This window comes from Scardinius erythrophthalmus, assembly GCF_964197995.2.
Source record: "Scardinius erythrophthalmus genome assembly, chromosome: 7".
Taxonomy (NCBI): domain Eukaryota; kingdom Metazoa; phylum Chordata; class Actinopteri; order Cypriniformes; family Leuciscidae; genus Scardinius; species Scardinius erythrophthalmus.
Window position 1 is genome coordinate 3,262,404 of NC_138227.1, and position 17,558 is coordinate 3,279,961.

The 17,558-nt window shown below is 39.0% G+C and overlaps 1 protein-coding gene across 5 annotated transcripts in view; it reads right to left on the minus strand.

Annotated features, from left to right (window-relative positions):
* Positions 1–278: 278 nt before the first annotated feature.
* LOC308694111 (NLR family CARD domain-containing protein 3-like) overlaps positions 279–17,558 on the minus strand; it is an 81,866-nt gene continuing 64,586 nt past the window's right edge. For 3 of the 5 annotated variants that reach the window (XM_081371418.1, XM_081371420.1, XM_081371419.1), the window contains 6 exons: positions 15,811–17,538; positions 11,558–11,629; positions 10,880–11,053; positions 10,332–10,505; positions 7,912–8,085; positions 279–4,235 (listed from right to left, as the gene is read on the minus strand). In XM_081371418.1, the coding sequence (XP_081227544.1) occupies positions 4,217–4,235; positions 7,912–8,085; positions 10,332–10,505; positions 10,880–11,053; positions 11,558–11,629; positions 15,811–17,538 (2,341 nt within the window). In that variant the 3' untranslated portion in view covers positions 279–4,216. Of the gene's footprint in view, positions 4,236–7,385; positions 8,086–10,331; positions 10,506–10,879; positions 11,054–11,557; positions 11,630–15,810; positions 17,539–17,558 lie in introns of those variants that run through there. The other 2 variants (XM_081371417.1, XM_081371421.1) reach the window with 1 other exon arrangement.

The window sequence follows — 17,558 nt, forward strand, 5'->3', positions numbered from 1 at the left end:
TTATGATATCATTAAGTACATTGAGCATAGCTGAGGTGCACCCATAACCAGCTTGGAAACCAGATTGCATAGCAGAGAAGGTACGGTGGGATTCGAAGTAGTCAGTGATCTGTTTATTAACTTGGCTTTCGAAGACTTTAGAAAGGCAGGGCAGGATGGATATAGGTCGATAACAGTTTGGGTCTAGAGTGTCTCCCCCTTTGAAGAGGGGGTTGTGGCAAAAATTCTATGAAACAATTATCACTGCGTAAGAGACACTCTGATTCTAATTGTCTTTTAAAAGTATTTATTCTTGCAAGAATAGGACTTAGTCAATCACACAGTCGAGCTGCAGGATGAGTAAGACCCAGAGGAAGAGTTGGCTGGCAGTTTTATAGTGTTCTTTTCAAAGCTATCTCTTATCACCCACTTGTTTAGACAAGAGGAACAAAAGGAACTTTATTGCTACCCTTAAGACCTACCCAGCCCAGGGGTCTTCTCACCTCTGTAGTTAGAGGTCGCTGCCCAACCATCTTCTGAGTGTCTCACACATACCTTCCAGCTGTATAAACAGAAAACAAGGTTCCCGTACCCAGAAATACAGATAAGGAGCCCATATGGCATTCCTTTGCTAAATCTACAAAAATCAATGAAAATAAAAAAGTTTCCACCACACCGTGGCAGCTTTCCAATCTCTAGGGATCTCAGACAATACAAAAGAGAGGTTGAACAGGCTGGTAATAGGGTTTGCAACAATTTTGGCTGATAGTTTTAAAAAGAAAGGGTCCAGATTGTCTAGCCCAGCAGATTCGTAGGGGTCCAGATTTAGCAGCTCTTTCAGAACATCAGCTGTCTGGATTTGGGTGAAGGAAAAATGGGCGGGGCTTGGGCAGGTTGCTGCGGGGGGTACAGAGCTGATGGACGGGGTACAGGTACCCAGGTGCATGGCCAAGCATGGCCAGCCGTAGCAAAATGCTTGTTGAAATTTTCAATTATCGTGAGTTTATCGGTGGTGACAGTGTTTCCTAGCCTCAATGCATTTGGCAACTGGGAGGAGATGCTCTTATTCTCCATAGACTTTACAGTGTCCCAGAACTTTTTGGAATTAGTACTACAGAATGCAAATTTCTGTTTGTAAAATCTGGCCTTTGCTTTTCTAACTGGCTGTGTATATTTGTTCCTGGTTTCCCTGAAAAGTTGCATATCGCGGGGGCTATTCAATGCTAATGCAGTGCGCCACAAGATGTTTTTGTGTTGATCAAGGGCAGTCAAGTCTGGGGTGAACCAAGGGCTATATCTATTCTTAGTTCTAAGTTTTTTGAAAGGAGCATGCTTATTTAGGATGGTAAGGAAAGCACTTTTAAAGGGGTCATATAATGTTACATGCACTTTTACAAGTTGTTTGTACTGAAATGTGTGTTGGCAGTGCCTGTACACAACCATCATAAAATGATAAATTTTTTTTAATCTTCTTATATGTTTTCCCCCATCTCAAATCAAGCCTTTCGATTTTGTGATGTCACAAAATTGACGCCCCTCCCACGATTGTTGATTGACAGCAGCATTTCAACACAGACCCGCCCTCGCTCGTGAGCGAGCTGTCAATCATAGTCCGCGCGGACCGGCGCGGTCATTGTTGATACACTGGACTGGAGCACTGTCTATGAGCAGAATGGCGTCTAAGCGATTGTGGTGTTCTGTTCTTGGGTGTAATAACGAACACAGCAGTCATTTTTATGTTCCTAAATCCGAACCGCTGAAGACGCAGTGGCTGAGTTTGTTTTCGAAGGGAATATTCCCCACGATCAACGTCAATGCTTTCATGTTTGCGCGAATCATTTCACACACCAGACTGCTTTACAAACGAGGTCAATATAAAGCTGGTTTTGCTAAGAAGCTGCTCCTGAAAAAAGGATCGGTACCAACTATTCGTGTTCCTGCTGCACCTCCAGAAGAAGAAGTGAGTGTAACGTTTTATTAACCTTTATATTAATATTTATATTAATCTTTGCAAATCGCTTGCTGCACGCTTCACGATGAATGCGGCTGTTTACACTCAGGGTACATTACGGCATGTTTTCTATGTACGACGGTCTCAATATAATTCATAATCCCACATTTATAATGAACAACGCGTTATGGTTATTGTGTTATAAACGGTGTACAAAACGGTGTACGCACAGAACAGAGGGGCGGGGTGAGCAAAGCTAATTATCATTTAAAGACACATGCACTTAAACGGCGTGCTGAAAACAGAGCTGTTTTTGACCAGGTAAAATGAGTGTTTTCTTACAATATTAATGAGAATTTTTAATTAAAGTATATTACAAACTTTTAATTTAGACCCTAAAGAATCATATTAGCTTGTACAAAAATGGCATTATATGACCCCTTTAAAGAACAACCAGGCATCATCTACTGACGGGATGAGGGCAATATCCTTCCAGGATACCCAGGCCAGATCGATTAGAAAGGCCAGCTCGCAGAAGAGTTTTAAGGAGCGTTTGACAGTGATAAGGGGTGGTTGTTTGACCGTGGACCCATTACAAATGCAGGCAATGAGGCAGTGATCGCTGAGATCCTGGTTGAAAACAGAGGAGGTGTATTTGTAGGGCAAGTTAGTCAGAATGATATCTATGATAGTACCCATGTTTACGGATTTAGGGTTGTACCTGGTGGTTTCCTTGATAATTTGTGTGAGATTGAGGGCATCTATCTAATATTGAAGAACCGCGGGGGCGTTAAGCATATCCCAGTTTAAATCACCTAACAGTACAAACTCTGAAGATAGATGGGGGGCAATCAATTCACATTTGGTATCCAGGGCACAGCTGGGGGCTGAGGGGGGTCTATAACAGGCAGCAACAGTAAGAGACTTATTTCTGGAAAGGTGGATTTTTAAAAGTAGAAGCTCAAACTGTTTGGGCACAGACCTGGACAGTATGACAGAGTTATGAAGGATATCTCTTCAGTAGATTGCAACTCCACCTCCTTTGGCAATTCTATCTTGATGGAAAATATTGTAGTTGGGGATGGAAATTTCAGAATTTTTAGTGGCCTTCTTGAGTCAGGATTCAGACACAGCTAGGACATCAGGTTTGGCGGAATGTGCTAAAGCAGTGAATAAATCAAACTTAGGGAGGAGGCTTCTGATATTAACATGCAAGAAACCAACGCTCTTATGGTTACAGAAGTCAACAAATGAGAGCGCCTGGGAAATAGGTGTAATGCTGGGAGCTGCAGGACCTGGGTTTACCTCTACATCATTAGAGGAACAGAGGAGGAGTAGAATAAGTGTATGGCTAAGAGCTTTGAGAACTGGTCTTCTAGTATGTTGGGTACATCGAATAAAAGGAGCAGATTTCTGGGCGTGGTGGAATAGATTGAGGACATAATGTATAGACAAGTATATAGTAAGATGTGAGTTCAGTGGAGGTAGACCAAGGCGTTGGGTAATGAAGAGAGAGGTTGCATCTCTGGAGACACCAGTTAAACCATGTGAGGTCTCTGCATGTGTGGGGGGTTAGACAAAGGAGCTATCAGAGACATGTTGAGCGGGACTGGGGGCTCTACAGTAAAATAAAACAATAATAGCTAAACTAAACAGCAGCAGACAAAGCATATTGAAATAAGAAAGGGGCATAAAAACAAACACAGTTAATCAAAAGACATGGCGGGTAATGGCGATATATGGACAAAAAGGTTCAGATAGAGAAATGTGATGTGCAACATACAGGACCTGGGGCCTAGCAAATAAATAAACAGAATGAAATACCATATAACCAAACAGTCCCGCAGGCATCAGCTGTGAAGCCGAGTAATCAGGATCCGATGAGCAGCAAAGAGGTAAGCTAGGGAGCAGTTCAATGGGCGCTGCACTAGGCGAGCGGAAGGCACGGCGTTCAGTGCTAGCAGGCCAGGGCTAGCGGATGCAAATTCGGCAACATCACAGAGGAAAAGCCCATTGAGACCATGTCGGACAATTACGCCGGCAGACCAGTCGCGGTGGCTGGGCGCGGAAATAAATATATGGAAAGACAGACTAATTACAAACTATTACAAACTATTTACACGGGACAAACAAAAACACGTCTGCACTGTTACGCCATCTTGGAAGATACCACGACAACAGTGAAGTTATAACATTGAAGTCACTGTATCTTCAGTCTCTGTTGATTCTATTGACTGTGAGTCTCTGCAGTGGATCCTTATTCACCATCAGATGATCATCAGAAGATCAGACTGTCATCTTATACCTAAAATAAAACACACAAACATATGCAGTATGAGATATTACGTATGTCACATATTTTCATTGGCAAGACAAGGGAAGTTTATTTATATAGCACATTTCATACACTATGGCAATTCAAAGTGCTTTACAGAAAGGACTTAAAATTAAAAGGAAGGAAAATTAAAACAGTTATAAAAGAAATTAAAAGAGATATGATACAGTTCTAAAATGAATTAAAAGAGTAAAAAGATGATACATAGATAAACTTCTCATCTGGCAAAACACCAGATGAGATATATCATATTTTCCACAACTCCCAGTTTCTAGAGATTTTCCCATGGTGATTACACTGTGTCTGTGGTGATCATTTGGTGCGCCTAAGAAATCTATTGGACATCTCCGATGGACCCGATTTTCCCACAAAATCAGACAGGAGGAGCTCAAGGACTGACTCACAGGGTAACCTCGGGTTCACTGCCCCATCAGTCCGCACCCCAAAAACGTATTTGTTCGGAAGCTCTAGGAATGGAGTCGATTCAGTCTGCACTCCACAGAACCTCGAGTTTAATTACACATCAACCTCAGTACTCCACCCCAGACCCAGGTCATCAGCATTGTTTCATCTCTCAAGTTCCCCAATTAAGTAATTTATGTTTGTCTCTTACCCAATTCTCAGTGCCATTTGAGTTCAGTTTAGAATCAAAATGAGGAATAGTGCAATCAAGTCAGACATACAGTGGATACAGTTATAAAAAGAATTAAAAGAGTAATAAGATTATACATAAATAAACTTCTCATCTGGCAAAACACCGGTGTATCATATTTTGCACAGCTGCTTGTTTTACTGTGAGATTTTCCCATGTGGATTGTACTGTGTCTGTGGCGTTCTTTCAACGCGCCCAAAAAATCTATTGGACATCTCCAATAGACCTGATTTTTCCCTAAAATCGGGCAGGAGGAGCTCTAGGACTGACTTATGGGGTAACCTCGGGTTCACTGCCTCTTCAGTCCGCACCCCAAAAACACATTTGTTCGGAAGCTCTAGGAATGGAATCAATCCAGTCCGCACCTCACAGAACCTCAGGTTTAATCACGTCAAACTCACTACTCCAACACAGACCCAGGACATCAGCATGGTTTCATCTCTCTTACCCAATTCTCAGTGCCATTTGAGTTCAGCTTAGAATAAAAATGAGGATGCATAATAAAATGCGGTGTAATCAGTCGGACGTACAGTGGCACAGTACTCATTCAGTAAATGCACAGCTAAACAGAAGTGTTTTGAGTCTGGATTTGAATGTGACTACTGTAGGAGCACATCTGATCTCTTCTGGAAGCTGGTTCCAGCTGCGGCTGGCATAGTAGCTAAAAGTGGACTCACCATGCTTAGAGTGAACCCTTGGTATTTCTAGCTGATGCGATCCTAATGATCTGAGTGATCTGTTAGGTTTATATTTAGTGAGCATATCTGAAATGTATTGAGGTCCTAGGCCATTGAGTGATTTATATACCTGTAATAATATTTTAAAATCAATCCTAAATGTAACTGGGAGCCAATGTAAAGACCTGAGGACTGGTGTGATATGTTGAACGCAATGACTTCAGCTTTGTCTTTGTTTAACTGAAGAAAGTTTTACCACATCCAACTGTTGACTTCATCTGGTTCTAATCCGTCACAGTCTGTCTGTGGTGAGCTCTGTGGGCAGGGCTCAGCTGAGATTGTATCTGTGAGCAGAGGTTGTTTTGACTGCATGGTGTTATTATTGTCCTTGTGTGATATGTCAATCACATGTCCATTCAGGTGCTGAAGTGAAATCCTGTGTTCATTTCTACTCTGTCCAGGTGTGTGTGTGACATTCAGATTGAGTGGATTGGCACACACTGCTGAAGTGTGATGGAGGGAGAAGTTAATGTTGTCTTTTAGCACTCTTGCACCAAGTTTGTTTGGGTGGAGGCCATCCTGTTTGAACAGTTGTCTCTGACTCCAGAAAAGATTGTCAATGAAGTTTACTCGTTTTATATTGCAGTTTTTTGCAGCCATGTATTAAGCCCAAGTAACCGTGAAAACGGATTTATTCCTCTCGCTGGAAGTTGTCCACTGATGAAGTTCTGAACTTTCAGCCTTCTAATTGTTTCAAAAGGTTCATTGAAATCCCTCTTGAGCAGTTCTAACTGCTCTTTCTGAGTATCATTTTCCCCCATATGAATAAAGAGTTGATTTGCGGTCTTATGTTTCATCAGAATGTTCTGAAGTTGTTGCTTGTGGAAGGAAGCACGTAGTTGTTTCCCTGCTGCTAATGTTTCTGATTATGGAGTCCCCCACTCTCAGAGTCCTGTGCTCGGCTGCGCTCTGAGCTGAGTACCGCTGTCTGCTCGACCTTGAGCGCCAGTTAGTATCAGTGTAGGCTACTGGCTGATTCAGTCTGTGTTCGATCACATTCATCTCGTTTGGGGATTCCTCTTCTACATTCATTAATACTTCAAATCTGTTATCAAGATGTATAGGCGGTGGTAGAAAACCAGTGTTTGCAAGCCTTGTCATAGCCATATCTGGGGTAGAGGATGCTACTGCGGCAATATGTGATGCTCGTGACAATCTGATGTCTCGAGTGCCTTTGGGTCTCGCTCCCTGTTTGTGCCATCGATTAGTGTGTTGATCGGCTTGTTTATCTACTCTCAGTATGGCCTGTCAAGGAACACTAGATTCATGGTAATCACCGGCTGAATGCTGAGGGTGTCCATGACGAAGCTCTGTTGTGTGTTCCGTCTGGTTTGGTAGTTTCAAGAACTTGTTTTGTTTCAAGAACTGCAATCCTTTGTAAAAGTCTGTGGCAGTTTGTGCAGCAAGTAGATTCTAGAAGATGCATTTTCTCTCTTAACCTTTTGGATGTAGACAGCTGTGTTTTCTCTTTTCAGGAATGTAATCTGATGGCAGTGGGAGGCTGGTCGGATAGGAAAACCTCTTTTTTTATGATCTTCCGGTCATAAAAGTTTCTAGTTTTAATGTTGATGCCAAGCTATGTCGATTTAGCACTGTGCTGATTTACTGAAGTTAAAATTAGGAGATAAAATATAAAAGCGATAAAGCAAAGTGCGGAGCAGTGAGCAAGAGCGTCCGAACAGTAGCTGAGCAGGAAGCAGGAATAAGAATAAGAAATAAGAAATTTCTTTTCATAAGAAAACTGACTAGATAATCTTTATCAATTCATTCTCAAAAATGATAATATAGCTTCTATCTGATACTCAAGGTCAATTTACAAAATCAAAAGCACATGAAAGGTCACTTTCACACAATGGACAGCTGATACAGAAAAATCAGAAATTATCATTACACTACAAATTTAATATCAGTAAATAACAAACAACCCAAATCTCAGATTATCACACACTTAGACACAGTTAAAGGGGGAAAGCTAAACAGTCAGACACAACACTATGAGCAGAATTAAACTCATATTAAACACAGTTTAAAGTTCAGAGACCTACAGAAACTGAAGCTGAATTTAAGACTCATTATCTGATGATCTCAGACAAAATATTCACACACACACACACACACACACACACACACACACACACACACACGCACGTGGTGTTACTGAACCTGGTACAATTTCATTTTATTTCAAGCGAGTAAAACAGCCATTTCAACTTTAAATGAAAATACGAAGATGAAAATTGTCAAAAACTATTCTTACTCTAGTTTCTTCAGTTTATAATGTGGATCATCCTTCAGATCTTTCAGTAGCTTCACTTCTGAGTCTCCTAGTTCATTCCCAAACAGATACAGTTCTCTCAGGTGTGAGGGGTTTGATCTCAGAGCTGAAGCCAGAGCAGCACAACCTTCATCTGTGACACCACAAAAACTCAACCTGTAGAGAACAATGACACACATTAAGCCTATATCTAAAGATAAACATCTTATCTTATACATTATGTACAGTCTGTATAAGTGTATGATTTAACTTTTACCCATGGTCTAGAGTTAAAAAAAAGATCGAATTGCAATATTTTAGAATCGCAATTCTTAAAAATTGTAATACATATCGTATCGGCAACCAAATATCATGTGTCATGACACAGAAGGATTCACACAGGTAAAGTAATCAACAGGTTTATTTGCAGAAGTATGTGATCGCAATGATGGAAGCAGGTGAGTAACTGATGAATCAGTAGTGGTTTTTGGCATGGGCGAACCGGGCAGCTGCCCGGGGCGGCATTTTTTCATGACACATGAAAAAAAAAAAAATCCTCTGCGCTACGAAGCGGTTTTCTATTGTCTATCATTTCACTATGTGGGGAATTGGCAAATTGGCGCCCCCTGCTTGCTGAGAAGGTGCAATGCACAGAAGCTGTGTGGAAAGGGGAAAGGGGAGGGGGGCGCAGGGGAAAGTTCACCTCTGGTGCGTAAATTTTCTGGTGCGTAAAAAGCTAGCAGTAGCTTGTGGCTTGATTGGAGGTAGCTAGCCAAGGGGCCGTTCACATATCGCGTCTTTTTAATTCACCCGCTGGCCGCTGGCACTTTCACTTTTACAGCAGAGACCCTTATGTCCTATATGTGTCGTATTTGTGATAATCCGCATGGATTTCAGTTGACGATTCTGTTTAAAGTTATTAATAACAAAACATGAATGAAAGATAAAGAAAAGAGCAGGATGTGCTTTATACTGAAAAGAAATATTAAAAGTGCGATAAGTCGCGAAAGAGAACTGAATTAAACTGACAGGATGCTGTGCGTGCGCTCCGAGCGCAACACGGACAAGCAGCCTTTGTCTTTGGTTGCACGCCTAAACGGCCAAATAAACAGAAATATTTCAAAATGCCAAGTCGAGTATTTCCGTAAATACAGTAGATATAAGTATTATGTGCACCCCCCCCCCCCCCCCCGATATCATCGTCCATTGCGATATTTTACTGTAAACATCGCCAACTGCCAATTTAGGGGACATCGCCCAACCCTAATAGCAATGACAGACGCTGATTTTTACTATTAATAATAAAAGATATTAAAGCTAAATCAAAGCTAATGTGCATTGTACATGTCAGTAATTTGTTTTTTTAATTAATTCTTTTTATAAAAAACTATTTAAAGGCTGAAATATGTGAGGTTTATCTTTTTATAAAAAAAAAATATTTGAACTTGTACATGTTAGTAGATAACATGTTGCAAGACACTCTTTTAAAATCTGGCCATCATTTTTAACGTTATTATTTTAATGTTTATCTAAACAAAAAGTGCATATTGATGCTAATTTTATTTGTTATTTGCTAGTTTTCGACATTAAACTTGTGTAGTAGTACTTTTTGAAAAGGATTCTGTGATAAGATAACCGTGATCATGTTTGTGATCACCCCGACTTCCTTCCAAATAACTCACATTTCATTCATAATATTATAAATACAGGGGGCACTTATGTTGTTATAATAAAATATAACTGTTTACTCAAAGGGGGTCTCGCCCAGGATGTAATTCAATGCAGAACCGCCACTGCTTCAGGATGGGGATGGATGTCTGGATGAGTAATGGTCTTATTTGTAGCAGGTTCTGTATTATTTTTGTAAAATAAAGAAAATAAACATGATGCGCGTTCTGCCATCTCTCTCAATGTGAATTTCATTCTGTAACTCAGCGAATGTTTGTCACACAGACTTGAGACGTATGTCTTTACAAAGCTTGGAGTCTCTATTTTTAAATAATGTAAATTATATCAAAAACAAATATTCTTTGTCTAAGTTATCCATATATATATATATATATATATATATATATATATATATATATATATATATATATGTGAGTATACTTTACATTGTAGCTAGTTAAACTGGTACCAGACTAAAAGTACTTTATGAAATGAGATTGGAGTAAAAATATGAAGCCTAATGTCATACATGTAAATCTATCTATTTATAGACAGAAACATGTTGAATTGTGAACTAGACCAGTTTATTTAACTGTTAGTTTTACTTTCTTTTGGGGGATAATAATATATTAAGATGTAAATGCTCCTCTTCAGGGAGACTCCTCACCGCTGCACTATCTATCTGCACTATTGTATGCACTATCTACATATTAATCCTTATTCACTCCGCGTCTTTATGGTAGAGATGATCTTACACCAGATCCTCCAGTTTACAGTGAGGATTCGCCAGAACAGCAGAGAACAGCTTCACTCCTGAGTCTCCTAGTTTATTATGTGACAGATCCAGATTTCTCAGGTGTGAGGGGTTTGATCTCAGAGCTGAAGCCAGAGCAGCACAACCTTCATCTGTGACACCACAATCAACCAACCTGTAGAGAACAATGACATACACATCACTCTCTCTGATCAGACACACAGATCGAATCAACAGACTTCATTATTTTAAAAAAAGCACAGATCACAATGTTTGATGTAAGTGAGATTCACCATGTTATTTGTGTGTGTTTGTGTGAGAGGGAAAGCTTATATAAAAACATATATAAATTATTTGTGTCACATTAAATAATGTGTAAAGGTAATCATAGGAAAAAAAAGATAGATGTGATGGTCATTAAGGTTGAATTCATCTTGTTCTTCATGTACTAAAGTCCTGACTTTAGATTGTTAGTTTAAGTAGAAGAGAGGAAGTGTGTGGGGCAGTGACAGTTTGACAGTTTCATGTGAAAATCACGTATGATCTTACCCCAGTTTCTCCAGTTTACAGTGAGGATTCTCCAGTCCAGCAGACAACAGCTTCACTCCTGAGTCTCCTAGTTTATTATATGACAGATATAATTCTCTCAGGTGTAAAGGGTTTGATCTCAGAGCTGAAGCCATAGCAGCACAACCTTCATCTGTCACACCACAATGTATCAACCTGTAGAGAACAATGACACACTCTTCACTCTCTCAGATCAAAACAGAAATCTTTGTTTTTCTTAATTGTGTTTATAATTTGTGCAATATCTATTTTTTTAAACAATGAATTCAATATATCAGTAAGTTTAACTGTTATTCTAAGAGATTATGTCTCTATGTGAGGGAGAAAGATTATATAAAACTGATAAAATGGAATACACTGAATACATCTGTTCTTTCCCTAAATATAAATGTCTTTATACTTAAATTAAAATTAATATAAAAAGTCTGAATATAAATGTTTATATACATACATACATAATAAATGCATATATTTGAAAATAAATTTCTCACACAAATATCATAAAAAATGGTTAAGTAGATCATAAATCAGGTCAGATAGGTGGAGGGTTTAAAAGGTGAAGTGTGACGCTCGTTTTTTTATTAAACCATTAATTTATAATGTTTAAGTAAGAAATATTATAATGTTTTAACAGTGATGCTTGTTCTCAGTGTTACTTACACAGCTGATCTAGTTGCTGTAACCACAGGCAGCAGCTTCTGAAGAACTTCGACTGCTGTGTTTTGTATGTTACTAATTGAAAATAAAAAATAAATAATTTAATTATTAATTCTAATAATAATAATAAATATAGCTGCAAGCAGCAATCCGGGGCCAATCCCCTGAAAGGCATTGCAAACACAGCAAGTACAGCAAGTACAGCAAGCAAAAAGTACTGTAAACACAGCAGCGCAGAAAGCATTTAAGCACCAACAGCAGTGAAGAGCCAGAAGAACAAAAACAGCAGAAATTGAAATTAAAATTAAAAACAGCTGGTTCAGAAGTATAGGTGAAAATGAACTCAAAATGAACAGAAGTTCAGATGAGAATGAACACAGAATGAACAAGACATACTTATTTCTAATCCAAGAGGAAAAAAGATTAGTACAACGCTTGAATAATATAGACATGACAACATTACACACAATTTTATAAAGTCGTCCCACACGGGGCTTGAACACACTATCTCTGGCACGCCCGCCGACAGAGGGGGACAAACGGGTCCAGAACTGGGCCCTCATTAAATTATGGAATAATTTTAAAAAACAAACAAAAAAAGGGCCTATTTTTCTGTTTAGATCAATGAGCCTTTAAATGCCCTTTATAAATGCTTTACAAGGCATAACTTGTACTCACTTTAGATGAGCTCACAAAAATAGTTAACTGACCACTACTAAATGCTTTATAACTACCTGCATTTACTACATTTACTTACACTTAAGTGATCTTATGAATCACTGACAACTCCCAAATAACTGGTTTGTAAATAATGCTATACTTCATTTAGAAATGATAAATTGATCATTATAAAAATACAATTATTAAACATTATAGATATGCTTCTAAATCAATAATAAAGCATGTACAGCTGTATTTATAAACTGCTTATTGATGTCTATTAATGCTTTATTAATTATGAATTAATTTTTTACTAATGCTTAACTAATGATTAATAGTGTGCAGTTATTATAAAGTGTTACCTAATTCATATCACAAGTAAATAATACCTTATACCTTCCTAAATACCATTAAATATTTTATTAATTCAACACTGCTTTATAAAGGACATGTGAAAAAGTTGTTTTAGTATCTAACTGTAGAAGCCTCGTATTCAGCCAACACAGATTTGTTTTTCTTTTTCTTCAGTGTTTTTGTACCTGCATCAGCAAATATTTCACAGAAATTTTAAGCACACAAGTTTGCTTGCTTGTTACTTTTTTATTTACCTACTTGTTTATTTAATCATTTACTTAGTTTTATTGTCATGGGAAATAACGAACAAAATGTGAATCGTTGTTTATCATTTTGTGAGCAACTGGTGATAAAGAAAAATTATGATGAGACATTAGTCTAATTTATTTTCTTAATACTTCTCTTGTGGCCCATAGTGAAAAAAAATGTATTTTCATGAATCAATAAGTATTTTGTGTTAAACAAGTTGTCTTTGAAATGAGAAGTACGTTAATCTAATCTCTTATCCTCAAGCGTGTCAGTTATGCAGTGATGTGCTATGAAATTATTGCGGGGCAAATTAACTGTAATTTAATGATAAAAGTTTTTTTAAGATAATTTAATATGCTCTGCGTGCCCGTCCGCTACGCCACTGTGAAGAGCTAAACGCCACCAGGAACGCCATCAAGGCGATTAACTGTTTTATCAAGTTTACTTTGGCCGTCCGCGTGACGTGATTCTCATCATCAGGAGGATCCGCTTGCAGCCCAATTTTTGTGATTGCGCAGACGGTGCGCACACAACGGTCAAATGAGTTTCCTTTGAAAGCCTTGCGCACTCAACTGGAAAATGAAGTTACACGGGTCCTTCTGAGTCTTGTAGACTCAAGTCCTCAGCATTAAACACTAGAATGAGATGCTCTAGTAAGTGTGCATGGCTACGTCACACATGTTCCCGCCCGACTGTCACGGCACAAAAATACTATTAAAACGTATTTTCTGAAAAATACTTTATATTAAATATTTTTATATTAACTGGCTTTTATATTAATGTACTACAGTGAATGGCAGCCGTCTGTGTCTCTGTTACAGTAGAGGCTTCCACTCTGCTTCCTCCAGATCACCAGAGGGAGCTCTCACCAGAATATTGACTTGCTATTTGGACTACAAATCCCATAGGCCCTCATACCTGGGACTGATTACACACACCTGCAGTTCATCACACAAACACTATTTAAACACTCCACACACACACCACCGTTGCAAAGTCTTGATTTGCCGTGGTGATCATTTCTGAGCATTTCTACTGTGGACTATATTCTGTGTTTGATCTTGGACTGTTTCTTGTTGTTTGACTACTTGCCGCCTGCCCCGACCTTTGCCTGTCTTTTGGATTGTGATTGTCAGCTACCTGCCCAGACCTCTCGCCTGTCCTTTGTACTGTGAATGTTTGCTGCCTGCCTCGACCTTGCTTGTACCTGTTTTCGACTCTGAGTTAATAAAGCTGCAGATGGATTCTCAATCCGATGACTCCTCATTACAGTCTCCCAGTGTCTTACGTTATCTTCAGTTTAGTGTTCATTGATTCATTTACACAGAAACAAAAGATAACATGTATGTCTTCATCTCCGAATACATTTTTGTGTCTTACTAGAGCTGGGTATCAAGTTCAATACTTTTTAGGCACAAACCGAATTGCCTCGATACCATCGAGTATCAAAATTTTTTCTTGCCATTCGGTACCAAATTTCGCTACCGGAGGAGTTAATCTTGTCAGTGAAAAAATCAGCATGCAGCATGTATGATGTGCACAAATCAAATGCTGGCTGTGGCGAGGCATCAAGGAAAAACACTAGTTTACGTCGGCTTGATGGCAACAGCACGCGATGCAATGAATGGTGCAGACAAGCACCGCGTGCGTCACACATGCTGCGTAGTAAAGGGAACCGCACGTCTGGGCCATTCATTGACGCAGAACATCCAGGATTCATATTTAAATAATCCCTTTGCGGTCTAATATTCTCACGTTGCCAACATTTAATTTGAGAGAAACTATAGTCACATCACAGAAGAAGGTCTAGACGGCAAACTGTCAAAAAAAAGGTTGGTTTAAATTAAAGAAACTGCGATAGAAATGTATTACTCTTGTACAGTATAATGTTCATCTTAAATGTAATACTACTACTACTAATACTACTAATAATAATACAAATAACATTAAAACAATTTTCTTCCATGTTATAATTTTAACAGTAAACCTCTGTTGTGGTTATATGCCTTCATTTGATTACCAGAAAAATAAATTAAATACACAAAAAAAATAACAAAAAAATTCATAGGGCCCTATTATTTTATACAAATTAATAAATTAAGTTGTTTTTATAAAATTCAATTAATTAGATATGTTTTGATTAAACCATTAAAATAGAATATAGACAAAATTAAATGGAAAGCGCAGAACTGGGTAAAAATAAAATGGAATTTGGAAAAAAAAACATTATGAATGTATTTTTTGTTAAACTTAATAAATTGCTGTTAAATTAACAAGTTTCATGGTTTAAATTAATTACACATGCTTTTTGATTAATACAATTTAATTTAACTTAAATTTTAAGTTAAATTAAATTAAGTTAAATTAAATGTAAAACGGAATTAACTCACATTAAACTAGCCATCTTGTAAAGTGTGCTTATCCTTAAGGTTAGCTGCATTAACAGTTTAGCTTTCTTGTTTTTTTCCACCTCTTCACATTAATGTTACAGCCTCTGCTATAACATTATCTGTTCATAAAATTGGTATTGAAAAAAAGTATTGTTCAGGAACTGGTATCGGTATCTAAAATGTTTGAACGATATCCAGCCCTATGTCTTACATTTTATAATGAACTCAGATAAACTCAGTGCCGACTCGTTTTCCATCAGTTCTTTTACATTAATTGGAATGTGTGCAAAGGATTGTGGGAGATCGAAGAACACGAAGAATAAACTTGATGTATCCTTCAAAATGAGCAGAATTAAAGACACTAAATGAAGTCTGTCTTCAAAAGATCCTTCAAACTGAGAAGGCCTTCAGAGGCGCTTGATGACGTGGCAGTCGAGATATGCAGCCTTACTAGGACACAGCCACGGTTTGAGAAACACCCGCAAATTATCTACAATATCGCAGAAATCAATCTGTGCCCCGTGATTTAAACACCTCTGATCTCTTAGTTTCTCTTTGTTCATAATGTTTTAGATTGTTATGATTACACTCAGTGTTACTTACTGATCGTTTCTGACTCCAATTAATCTGTACAGGTCAAACTTCTGCAGTGTCTCCTCTGAGGACAACAACACAAACACTAAAGCTGACCACTGAGATGAGGAGAGTTTCACATCACGTAATCCTCCACGGCTCATATGAGGTTGAGCTTCGTTCACCAGAGAAAGATCACCCAGTTCATTCAGACAGTGAAACAGATTGATGTATTTATCTGGAGAGGGATTCTCACTGATCTTTTCTTTAATATAGTCAACTGTTTTCTCATTGTTGTGAGAGCTGTTTGCTGTCTGTGTCTTTAGTTCTTGTAAGAGACTCTGATTAGACTCCACTGACAGACCCAGAAGGAAACGAAGGAAAAGGTCCAGATGCCCATTTCTACTGTCTAAAGCCTCATCCACAGCTCTCTGATGGAGATTAGATATGGAAACTGTGTCTCCATTAGTTGGTTTGGTAATCTGGTCAAACACATTGATGTTATTGTTGATAAAGGAGAGATGCACATATAGAGCTGCTAGATGTTCCTGAATGCTCAGATGAACAAAGCAGAAGACTTTACCCTGACACAAGCCCAACTCCTCTCTGAAGATCTGAGTGCACAATCCTGAGTAAACTGATGCTTCTGTCACATCAATGCCACACTCGCTCAGGTCTTCCTCATAGAAGATCAGGTTGCCTTTCACAAGCTGCCGATAAGCCAGTTTCCCCAGTTTGACAATCATGTCTTCATCTTTCACTTTCTTCTCATAGTCCTTCTCATGTTTGATGTTGGTCTGAATGAGCAGGAAGTGCGTGTACATTTGAGTGAGAGTCTTGGGAATCTCTCCTCTCTCTGCTTCACTCAACATCTTCTCTAGAACAGTGGCTGAAATCCAGCAGAACACTGGGATGTGACACATAATAAAGAGGCTCCTTGATGACTTCAGGTGTGAGATGATCCTGTCGGCCAGACTCTGATCACTGATTCTCTTCCTGAAGTATTCCTCCTTCTGTGTGTCACTGAAGCCTCGTACCTCTGTCACTCGATGGACACACTCAGAGGGGACGAGATCCGCTGCTGCTGGTCTGGAGGTGATCCAGATGAGAGCAGAGGGAAGCAGATTCCCCACAATGAGGTTCGTCAGCAGCTCGTCCACTGAGGCTGATTCAGTCACATCACACAACCTCACATCGCTCTGAAAATCCAGAGACAGACGACACTCATCCAGACCATCAAAGATGAACAACACTTTATACTCATCACTGGATATGTCCATTTCTTTGGTTTCAGGGAAAAAGCGATGAAGAAGATCTGAAAGACTGAGTGTTTTGTCCTTCATCAAGTTGAGCTCTCTGAAAGCAAGTGGAAATATGAGCTGGATGTCCTGATTCTCTTTCCCTTCAGCCCAGTCCAGGATGAACTTCTGCACAGAGACTGTTTTTCCAATGCCAGCGACTCCCTTTGTCAGCACAGTTCTGATGGGTTTGTCTTGTCCAGGTAAAGGTCTAAAGATGTCACTGCATTTGATCGGTGTGTCCTCTGTTTCTGCTCTCCTGGACTGTGTCTCAATCTGTCTCACCTCATGCTCATTATTGATCCCTCCACTTTCACTCTCTGTGATGTAGAGCTCTGTGTAGATCTCGTTCAGGAGTGTTGGGTTTCCCTGCTTTGATATTCCCTCATGCAAACATTCAAACTTCTGTCTCAGATTTGATTTCAATGTGTTGAGGACTTCAGCAGGTTTAGAGTCATCGCTGTAAGATTAAAATACCAC